We start from the raw sequence: 11,471 nt of genomic DNA on the forward strand, positions 1-11,471 counted from the left end.
ATATGTAGCAGAAATGTATTTTTAGCACACAGAGTTTGGAAACTAAAAAGGGTAAAAGAGCAACCTGTAATGTGCCCCTCTCTGTCAGTCAGACAGAACTGTAGACAAGTAGAAAATTATAGTTTCATTTTAAATAGCTTTTTACATTGGCTACTCACCCTCCTCCTTTGTTCAGTAACAACTACTACATTGAAGAGTGTTGTTTTCCCTATGTAGCAGCCACTTCTGCTCGCGTATCAAAATAAATCGTTTTCTGACAGAAAAATGATTTATTACCTGCCAGAAAATGACAGGACCAGTGAAGTTGACAATCTGGATCCCGGCCACATACATGAAAAAAAGTGCAGCAGAGCTAATCTTTGGTTTCTGCTTATAGGATTATTCTTTGACTTCACTTCAACTAGAAAGTAGCTTTAACATCTAATCGGAGGAAATCAAGAGAGACAAGCGTCAACCTCAGGCAACTAATCAAAATAATTTGTTTATATCAATAGTCCAGAAACCGAGCAAAGAACTCACAGTATCCTGTGTGCAATCACAGTAAGGGACAGATAAAGCCAAAAGAACTGAAGAAACCCACAGAAGCAAAACACCTAGCAAGACAGCTTAGGCTATCTTACCATGGCAAAGGTCAGCAGGTCATCCTTCAGAAGGACAACAACTCTAAAGATGCAACCAGAGCTAAAATGCTATGGTTTAGATTAAAGGAAGGACTCATTTCAATACTATTCAAGTACTGAAATGCCCCAGTCCAAGTAGAAGCCTAAATGCATTAAAGGATATTTTTAGTTTAAAACTAAGTCTATCATGGAAAATATTTTCTCAACTGGAGCTCCGTTAAATGCAAAATAAAAAAAAATGTTGTGGTTTGTTGCTGTTATTCTTATACTTCTGCAAATGTGTTTCCAAAAAAAATGTTAAGGAAAATATAGATGCAAGAAGAAAACTAAAACTGTTTAGCAAGGCCACGCAACCAGAAGCTTGCAACTAAAGAGTGACTGGACGTCAGGGAGAGTTGCAGAAACATGAAATTCATGTCTGAAAGCGCTTTCTGGGAGTCAAACTGGATGGAAATGGAAAGTTAGGATGTTTTCAAGAACTTCTCTAGAGAGGCCACAGTGTGTGTTAGCACGGAAGTGTTGTGCACGTGTTTGTTTTAACTCCTGCTCTCGCCCTCTCACGCAGGGATCAGACCTCTTCGCCCCTCGACTTGCCCAGCCTGGTGAAATCTGTCCCAGCTGGTTCGCTCTCAAAGGTCATTAATATTTGAGTAAAAACTCCCCTTTAAAAGCTCTTTCTGGTACAGAAGATGTTATAATCCCCTCTACGCCCTCAGAAAAAAAAAGGAGCTTTTTCATTTTATTCAGATGCAGAAGTTTTTAGTTTCTCTTCATCACATCAACAAACAATTTACACATGAAGCTAAACGTATCTGGATTTGGATGAGATTTGGATTATTTCTCACAGTACAATTGTGAGAAATAATAGCGGCCATTTAGAAAGACACAACTGTTCCCCTATATTGGAACAACTGACACAAACACCAAGGATCTCTCCTTTTTACAGGAGAAGGGATTTCTAAAAAGGTTACAGCCAAAAAGTTAGCACAAAAAAAAAACTGAGGGATAACATCCCTTTCTTGTGCTTTTTTTTATCTGAATAGCAGCAGTGTTTTGTCATTTAATGTTTATTTTGAAATATCACAAACATAAACAGCTAAATTTGAAAATAATTTCCTCAGTTTTGGAAAAAAGTTGGAGGTTTGGTGGGTTTTGGCTTTTCCAAAGTAGAGTTAAAGTGCTAAACGGAAGCTGGGAACATATTTGCCAAAGACGTTCTTATCTAACAAACATTTTCCTCTTCGTTACAGCTTACAAAGTAACAGTAAACTTTTACTTTGTAATGGGCAATGTTCACATTTGATGTAATTACACTTTGCTTAGTCTGGTTGATTTGCTCCAAACCAATAGATGGAAACAAATAATTAGCTTTTTCTTTCTTATTTTTTTTTTTTTTTTGCAAAATTTTTAAAAGTTTGCTAAAAATTTGCATGACAATTGGATAAAAACAAAGCTAATGTGCCATCATGGTGACAAGATCAAAACAGCCAAAAGTCAGAAAAAAAACTAAATACGCCTTGCCTTCCTGGTACACACTGATGCATCATCTATTTAAAGTAATAATCAGACAGAATGAAAAGGAAATCGGTTCTTTCATGTCTGAGTTACTGTTGACTTTATTTTTAAACACCTCCCGATACTAATAATAGCCAACTTTGAGTCTTCTTTCCTAAGTAAAACCTTCGACACTAAAGAGTGTTCTTGCTAGCATGACCTAATAGCACTCAGGTGTGGTGTAATCACTGAAAAGATTGAGTTTTTGACCAGCTGGTTACTAGTAAGGACGAATCAGGTGGAAAATGAGCCAATTCCAGTCATAGAGAAATGTTCTGCTACAAATTATCCTGTTATAACAGTGTCTTAAGCTCTCACTGTAGAACAATAGAACAACTCTTTTTTAATAATGGACTGATGAGACGTTCTGAACTGTCTGTGTTTGCATGTGTGTTTGTACCAGCGACGTTGTTCTCCTTCAAAGGCTGAGTAAGAAGAGGCCAGAAGTAATGAGGCCTAACAGGCAAGTTCTGCTCCTTCACTGTCTTCATCAGCTCCAAAGACATCCCTGCAAAAGAGGAAAGCAGACAAAATTATTTGGTTTTCGATAAAATACAAATTGGAGGACATGAGTAGATTTAGTCGACTGATTTACCAAGTTTTTTGGCCTCTAGGGCGCACGAGAGAGTGAAGGTGAACGACGAGGTGTGAAGGTTCAACTCCTGCAGCTCTTTGCAGTAGCGGACAACCTTCTCCAGCGCCTGAAACGTTAATCAAACGTAGTAGGTACATTACAATTATGCTCGTTATTTACAGTGGGTGGTAAACTGTAATCCGACAGGTTTTTTTTTGACAGGATTAGGGGAAGTTTGAGTTCTGCTGTACCGTATCCATGTTCACGCAGTGTCTGAGGAAGAAGTTTCCGAGGATGGATGAGTCATTGGTTTCCGACTGGAGAGCAGGGAATGTCTTCAGGAGGCTAAACGCTGTATCTTCATGTCCCTGGGTGATGAGGCTCAGACACAAGTTCATGGCATCTGGAAGGACATGAAGGAGGACATTTAGCCACAAAATTATTTTGCTTGGCTGACGGCCATGTTTACTGACAAAAACAGAGTTCCTATACAATTTAGGAGCAAATATTTGATTAGTTTTCAGTCCATCTTAAATGCCAAACAGCAAAGTTCACTATGAATGAATGAATGACACTTCCACATTGTACAGGCTTTAAATATGAAACATAGAAAATCCCCCCCCCCAAAAAAAAATAACAGGAAGGAGAGAGAAAACAGAACAACATAATTTAGGGAAGGAACAAACAAAAAGTAAAGAAGGACAAAACAAAAAAGGAAGAAAATAAAGAGAGAAGATAGCCAGGGTTTACCCCCAGTGTATTATATATAAGCCTGGCGGGCCACCAGACTTTACTTATGCCCCCACCAGGCTAAGCATTGCTTATTTTTTTACGATTTTTTTTTCTGTTTGCATTTTTTAAGACTTTATAGTTGGTGTTCAAGTATTATTCTTCCAATCTTTTAATAACACATAATTATCAAGGGATATTTTAAAATTTCCTGTCAAGTTTAAACATTTTTTAACTCTAAAAGACGACGGGCCACTGGATGAATGACTGCCCTACCGCCCAACCATCGGGCTTAGCAAGTTTTCTGGGGGAACCATGAAAGCTAAGAAAGAATAGAGGGAGGAAAGCAATACGAAAGGACAACTTCTAGATGACGAGACGGTGAATAAAGACTTGAAGTACAAATATTTTTTTCAGACTCCATTTTCTTAAGACCTGAAAAAGACTTGAAAATGTGTGTGAACTCAAAACAACAAAGACAAATTTAGATATCTACTAAATCTGAGATTTCATTAACTGAAGGTGAACAGCCAGTCTCTCCATGATCAGAACACATCAGCAGTATTTTTGTCTGATATTAGTGTTTGTTGCTGTCAGAAAACATGACATATATTTCTTTCCGTCTACCTGGTACGTAGCCCCTCTCATGCCTTAGACGCTCGATCATTTCTGGTATGTGTTGCTGTTGTCCGGCTTTGGCCAGAGTTAAAATGACCTGCATGATGTCTCGATCCATCAGGCTGCAGTCTGCGCTCTCTGCCGCCTCCAGAGTCTGAAAAGGTTGGAGAGTAAAATGAGGGATGGGGAAAGAGAAACATGGAGGTGTGAACGTTGGAGAAAAGGTCAACCAGGGCAGATGGAAGATACAGGATCGCTTTAAAATGGAAGCCATGCTTATCAAACATTTATTACAATAAGCACAAACCTTCTTCATACTCTCCAGATCTCCCTTTTCACCATACGCGTTCAACAGCGTCACGTATGTGTCAGGACTCGGCTCAACTCCTGCTCCCCGCATCACAGACAGGATGTTGGCAGCGCTCTCGATATCGCTGCACAGTAATAAAAAAAACGGGTTTTAAAAGAACAAAGTTGCTTCAAAACAATCTGTTCTTTATGAACAGATCAAAAACTGTGAAACTCACCCGGCTCGAGAATGTCCTGTTATCAGAGAGCTGAAAACAGCTTCTGTGATGGGCAAATCTTTGCTCTTCATGAAACCCAAGATGGTGCTATCAATGAATGCAAGTAAACAAAATGGCTTCAGTTCTTTCAAAATAAAAGATTAGTAACAAACTGATTGGATTCAGGTGCTAAAAACACAGTAAGGGAATTGACAAAACATTCTGCTGAGGTCAGGAATAACCAGCCTCAGAGTCCCATGAAAAGTTTTAATTAACTATTTAATTGTTTCTGGAAATATTTTTTCTTTTGTACATCAAATGATCTGAAAGATTTTCTAAAACTACAATACTTGCTCACCTGGCTCCCTCGATATCGCCATTCTGGCAGTAAGCTGCTATCAGTCTCTGGTAGGTGACCTGTTCGTGGCAACAGAACAAAATTCTGAGTTTTATATCATCACTGCACAAGAAAATACTGAAACAGCAGCATGCTATCAAAGAATCAAAATGTAAAATAAAATTAAGTAAAATTACAACAAGGGAAAAAACACAAGTTCAATAATGTTTTACAACAATACAGAGCAAAGACAAAAATATTTTAATTGTAAAGTTCTTCTTAGGAATCAAGCCAATAAAATGTGTTTTTCTATATTAAAAGAAACAACAACATACTGGATTTACTCAACGCTGCACTTACTCTGTTTGGCTGAACGTTCGCTGCCTCCATTTTAGCCAGGAAGTCAGTGGGGGAGAACTTGAATTCATTCTGCAGATAAACCTTCAGCAAGGCGTTGTAGTGACTAACGTCATACTGTGCACCTGGAGAAAATGTTCAGATTCAGCACAATGTCAAAAAAAATAATACTTCTATACAAATAGTTTGAATAACTTAAGTAATCCTAAGTCCAATAAATGTTCATATGCTGGAGGTAAATTTGTCCTCAGGTTTGCAGTGAATTCTCCAGCCACCCGAGGTTAAGTTTCTTACCCAGCTCCTGCAGCTTATTCCACACTCGGTGTACCAACTCGTTTCGCTCCTCCATCGGCACCTCAGGCAGCAAGGAGCCGCAGCTGCGCAGCAGCAGCAAGGCGTGATTACTGCTGGGATAGCCTGAATGCAGAGCGGGAAACAAAGTGCAGTTGGATGTAAACAAAAATCAGAAGGGGAAAAAAATGTCCCAACACTTGTAGTTTAGCTTGTTGTGTGACACTGGTAATGGATAGTCCATACTTTCTGAGATCTGTCCGCCTACCTGTCCTGCAAATATCATGGAAGATGCGCATCAGCAAGGTCTTGGTGATGCGTCCCGTCCTCCTCACTGAGCTGTCCAGCTTGGTCAGCGCCCAATCGAACTGCTGCGCCTGCTTGGACCGCACCGCCAGCCCGACCTCGTCCTTCTGCTCTGTGGCCACGGCATAGCTGCGCACACACACGGCTGTGTGAGGCCACACACACCTGAGGAGGATATGAGGTGAAGGGAAACAAAGAAAGCATTCAAGTATATTTTTTTTTCCCCGTCACAAAACTAAAAGATCAGCTCAAGTTTCACTAGAGCTGCTAACATCTATTAAAACCATTGGCTGCTTTTGTATAGTTGAAGCAGCAGGTTGGTCCTCTCTCTGCTAAATTTGTGTTCTTTTTCTCCTGCCAAAATTTAGGGAAACTTCAGGAAATAAATTCCATATTATTTCCAAGGTCACCACCACAAAATCCAGTATGTTATGGAGATTCTATGTGATATATCGATGCAAAATATATTTCTTCTGTAATATTTTGCAGAAGAAAATTTCATACATTAATTTGTATGAAGTCCATACTATTTGCACCTACCATTCATTTCAGGGAACGTGTCTCTATCATCTTAACAATATATCTCATGCTCTGTCGGATCGAGTCTGGATGGCGAGCATATGTGAAGATCAATTTAATTCAATTTAGGTTGGTACTTTGACTGGGCCATCCATATGAATATGCTTTGATACAAACAGCACAAGTCTTGCTGCAAGGTGAACCTCCTTCCAGGTCTCCTGTGCGCTGCAGCTTATTTTTCCTTGCGATTGTCCTGCATTTATCTCCATCAATGTCCGCCACAGCTTCACTTGCCCCTCAATAGAAAGCCGTTCCCACAGCATGATACTGCCACCACCACTGTGGGGACGGTGTGTTCAGGTGTGCAGTGATAATTCTCCACCAAGCACAGCGGCTTGCAGTTTGTGATTTTGTAAATGAGCTGTGACCTTGAAGGATGACAGTCATGCTAAAGTAGTCTGTAGTCAAATGTTATAAATTATTCTAATGCTAACTACCTACAGATTATTACTTAATTTAATATGATAAATTAAGAAAACAGATATAGTTAAATAGTAATTTACAAAAGACTGGCTGCTGCAGCATCACACCGTAGATGAGTTAGCCTCATGCTAAAAGCTAACATGCTACAGAAAAAGCGGTTAGTCTTTGATAATATTAAGAAACACGACGGCTCTTATACCAAGCTAAAGAGGGAATGTATATGTGCTGTCTCAGTGTTACGAAATGTCTAATGTTGCATAAAAATGGAGGCATGTTTACTGTGAAGTCCAACAAAAGCTAATTGCGCATGTTAAACTGCTTCCATTACAACGACACATGTTTTAAGGTTTAACATGTAAAGGTTTTGGCTATTTTGTTCCTGGCATTTTACTGTGTCTTTGTCATTGAACCCCAATGACATCCCTGCTTCACGCGTGGGTCCCAGCTAAGCTGCAGTACCATACCTGCTCACGCTGTCAGAAACACGACCGAGCTGTCTGGAGCAGACGCCGGTACTTCTGCCGACTAGAACCCCGCTGTACAAGCGACTGAGCGGCGCCCCGCTGCTCCTGCTCCCGGGGATCTGGAGCAAACCTGAAGGAGAAAACTTAAGTAACCGGGCTGATCTCAAGAGCGCAGCCATGTTTTCTGTCGCAACGTGAAGGAACTTCCTCACCACGTGAGAATAGTCTTAGAGAAGAATCTCGCGAGAGTACCAACCAGGCTGTCTCGTTCTCTTTTCCTTGGCAAGCCATATATGCATATATGGCTATCACAAATAGCAACCTATATGATAACAAAATAAAGTAAGTTTGCAGTATCATACAAAAATGGTAAAAAATAATAAAAAAAGCTTATAAAATATAATCTGAATAACATAATGTTTTTATGGTCCATAAAAACAATGCTACCTTCACAAATTGTCCTTTTCTCAGAATAGTTAAGGTTGTTCAGTAAAAATAAGATTTTAATGGTATAAAGCAGAAGGAAGACACCTTTCACACCCACAAGTATAAAAATAACATTTTATCAAACCCAGGTGTTAGCATTATAAGGCACATCCCCTTCTTATAGGTGAGGATCTGGTAGTAGGATCTGCTAGTTGTAATATAGGCATTTTTAAAAAACATTTTCAACAAATTGAAAACACAGATTACATTCAATATATTATAGCAGTTTGAAGAAAATGTAATATGGCTCATAAAGGCACAAAAAAAAAAACAAAGCAAAGAAAATTTGGAGGTTGAAAGAAATTCAACTGTGCAAGACAGCAGTCTTTTACACATAAAGATGTGAACATTACTTCACATAGTTTATTCGTATGTGAACAATTCTGGAAGTTTTACAAGACACATTTTATTTTCCACTATAAAACATGGAAACAATGGTTTCAAATTAGAGAAACTTCAGGACAATTGCCCTGTAAAACACTACCTGTGTGTAGATGAAAAACTTTCCAAAAAGACTAACATTTGGAAAACATTAAAAATGTTGCTTTAGTCCCCATTAATATATTTTATTCACATAACAGCATTATGTTATTGTCAGTGTATTATTCTGCATAAAAACTGACTGACTCCCATCATCTTTTACTTGTTTTTGATTTTTTGGAAACATTTTTCACCCTCAGCATCTCGATTAATTCCAAAGTGAGATTGTGAGACGATTGCTCCGGTACATGTCCAGGCATGATTTTTCCTCGCTAAATTAATCCAGATGTGCAGTATACATTGCATTTTTCTATTCTGCACAGAGTAACATAGGAAGAATAAAATGTATACAAGTTTATTAATCAGCTGTATTATCTGCTCAGACAGTCAGCTCCAGTTTTCAAAACAAGCTAATAGTAAACAATGATTAGTAGGGCTGCTTTACTTCCTCCCCATAACTATCTTTGTTTTTACCACTGGAAATATTTATGAAAAGACTAATTACATTTTTCTTGTAATATAGGGAAAAGCAATATGTGGGGGAGGGGGCGGAGATTATCAATAGAACTGGAAACATAAGAAAAAGTCACTTCCTGAAACTGTCTTAATCAACAAAAACAACACATTAAACAAAATTTATTGGTGTAAAATGAACAAACAGACCAGATTAGAATTTTCACGTTTTATGTAACTATAACTTCTTTGGACAAACACATACATATACATATATTTTTAGCTCAGCTCCTCAATGAGATTAATTCTTTTCCTCTTTTCTTTCTTCAAATTCTCCTCAACTACAGTCTTTGCCTTCTCCATGCCACTTCTCACGCTCTCTCTTTTACCGTGTTCACTCCACAGCTCGACAGCAAGTCTGCGAACCTGCTGGACATTGTCCTTCACCCAGGCTTGAAAGAATTCACACTTCTTATTTGCCTGGAAGTACTTCTGCCTCCTCGTCCCTTCCTCTCCCTCCTTGGATAGCTTCCCCCTGGCTTTAGAGAGCGTCTTACGCAGCTGGCTCAAGGCTGCCAGGGAGTAACCTGAGGCGTCTCGTCTGTCTCTGCCTGTCATGATGTGAGCCACGGCCTCCGCTGCTCTGGCCGGAGCCAGAGGATCCTCCCTGTCGAGGTAGCCGCCACGCAGGACGAGAGCCTCTCCGCAGTCCAAGGCCTCCTGGATAGAGTTGAACACCTTCCCTGAGCTCAGAGCCTCAGACAGAGAGAGAGTCATGTCACAGACCTCCAACATCAGTGAATCTGTGTCACCGTTAAACAGCGACAGGGAAAAGGCAAAGCCGTAAAGGGCATTTACTATGCTGTAGCAAACCAGAGGAGATGGATTTGCACATAAGGAGCTCAGCTTTGGGATATTTGCAGAGATTGAGGGAACTTTTACGCTAACTGAGCTTCCTTTACTTTTTCCTCCTTGAATCTTTTTCTCGTCATCTTCTTGCGATATCTTGACTTGGTCATTGTGGCCCTTCTCCAGCTTGTTCACGTCTTCCTGTAGCACCTGGATGAGAGGCCTGCCGTTCTCATCGTGCTCCTCCCACCAGGGCTTCCACAGAGGGACCACCCCGCTGAGGTCTCCCCGCTTCAAAAGACCCACAAATCTCTCCTGCTCCTCCTTGCTGAGAAGGTCCCACAGCTCCTCCTCTGAGAGCTCGTCGATGTCCAGCCCCGACAGTCGCTCAGCCAAGTCCAGCTCCCCCTCCGTACCGTCAGCAGTCGCCTCTGCTCCTCCGATCTCCTCGAGTTTTCCCATAATGGCCTCCATCTCTGGTGCGTTCTCCCCTCCAGACTGCTGAAGCTCTGCCAACCTGGACAGGAGCTCCATAACCTGCACCTTCTCCACCGCCTCTTCCTCCTCCTCTCCCACCATGTCTGCTTCTTTTAGTAAACTCTCCATCCCTCCACGCGTCGTGTCTGCTTTCTGCCTCAGTCCCAGCAGAATCTCCTGCATCTTTCTCTTACCCTCTGCTTCTGTTTTCCCCATGTCCTTCAGCTCCTGCAGGACAGACTCCTTGTAAAACTCCTCGGAGCAGGCGGAGTGGTCCGGGCTCCGGTAGCAGGACAAGCCGCAGTACTGGAGATTACAACGTGGACAGGTGTAGTTAGAGGGTTTCCGTTCACACAGCATGCACACTGCCCTGCTTATCCTGGCGTTAGACTCGTCCTCTGAAATCTTTTCGTTTTGGTTCTTGGCTGGAGAAAGAAACTCTCCTTTCCCAGCTGCTCTGGACGGAAGCACGATCCCATCCCTGGCTACAGCCTCTGTCTCGGGCTCCAGGTCGGTCCACACCTCCTCCTTTGGAGAGATGTCCGTCAGGAGGCTCCTCACTGACGGAGGAAGGCTCCGTCTAATTACTGGATTCATAAGGAGGAGAACTGAGCCGAAGCAAGGCGATAAGAGCGCCGCGTCCCAAAGCGGATAAACCTAGCAACATAAAAACAACACAGACGTGTAAGTGACGTTTCATGTATTGACCGGAGTTACGGAGGAAGTTCGGTTCTAAGGACTGAATGTCTGAGGAACAATTCCGGTATTATGTCTAAATATAAAACTAAATACAGCAGGAAAAATGTTGACTTACTTTTCTTCTGCGTCTGCACAAAACCCAACGTTTCACGTTTGCGGTCCCAAATAAATCGTCACGTCGCTGTTTGATGACGTATGAGCTTCTCTACAGGTTCTCAACCTCAGGCGTGACACCTTAGTGGCGGTCGCGACCTAATCTCTCAGGGTCCCCAGAGATTTGAAAAGAATAAAAAGTCAAAGCTCAAAAAGAGGGAAAAATATTCCCTACCCAGGCATTTTATGACTTCAGTGACCATATTCTATGACTATTAAACATTTAGATGGTGCCGTTTAAAGTCAGGACTGAAATAACAATGGTCACAAATTCTGATGACTGTTATTTATTTTAAAAACGTACTTGCTGTATCTGATTTTTAATTTACTAATTGCTAGAAGTTACATTGGATTAAAGAAGAAATGGAAAAAAACTTTTGTTCCAGGAGTGCAGTATGCATTATCTTCTAACGATAAGCAAGTATGAGCAGTGGATGCATTTCTGGATTTTGCTTCCACTTTACAAATATGCTCTACTTTGAGTTGGTCTATCACATAAAAATCAAATTTAAAAAA

The 11,471-nt window shown here is 40.8% G+C and overlaps 2 protein-coding genes across 2 annotated transcripts in view; both read right to left on the reverse strand.

Moving 5' to 3' along the window:
• The window catches only part of lrpprc (leucine-rich pentatricopeptide repeat containing), a 67,050-nt gene extending 59,476 nt beyond the window's left edge, over positions 1-7,574 (reverse strand). Inside the window, exons 1-11 of the mRNA XM_032553752.1 lie at positions 7,359-7,574; positions 5,855-6,057; positions 5,590-5,712; positions 5,299-5,420; positions 4,960-5,018; positions 4,623-4,709; positions 4,403-4,529; positions 4,105-4,249; positions 3,000-3,151; positions 2,770-2,875; positions 2,575-2,682 (exon numbers count right to left, since the gene is read on the reverse strand). Coding sequence (XP_032409643.1) covers positions 2,575-2,682; positions 2,770-2,875; positions 3,000-3,151; positions 4,105-4,249; positions 4,403-4,529; positions 4,623-4,709; positions 4,960-5,018; positions 5,299-5,420; positions 5,590-5,712; positions 5,855-6,057; positions 7,359-7,537 — 1,411 coding nt within the window. The 5' untranslated portion in view covers positions 7,538-7,574. The remainder of the gene's footprint in view (positions 1-2,574; positions 2,683-2,769; positions 2,876-2,999; positions 3,152-4,104; positions 4,250-4,402; positions 4,530-4,622; positions 4,710-4,959; positions 5,019-5,298; positions 5,421-5,589; positions 5,713-5,854; positions 6,058-7,358) is intronic.
• Positions 7,575-7,834: 260 nt separating this feature from the next.
• Positions 7,835-10,973, reverse strand: znhit2 (zinc finger, HIT-type containing 2). Its single transcript, XM_032554107.1, has 2 exons — positions 10,918-10,973; positions 7,835-10,760 (listed from the first exon to the last, which is right to left on the reverse strand). Exon 2 carries the CDS (start codon positions 10,698-10,700, stop codon positions 9,057-9,059), a length of 1,644 nt encoding a protein of 547 aa, XP_032409998.1. The 5' UTR covers positions 10,701-10,760; positions 10,918-10,973; the 3' UTR covers positions 7,835-9,056.
• Between the last annotated feature and the right edge of the window lie 498 nt (positions 10,974-11,471).

The sequence above is a fragment of the Xiphophorus hellerii genome, chromosome 22 (assembly GCF_003331165.1).
Source record: "Xiphophorus hellerii strain 12219 chromosome 22, Xiphophorus_hellerii-4.1, whole genome shotgun sequence".
In the NCBI taxonomy this organism is placed as follows: Eukaryota; Metazoa; Chordata; class Actinopteri; order Cyprinodontiformes; family Poeciliidae; genus Xiphophorus; species Xiphophorus hellerii.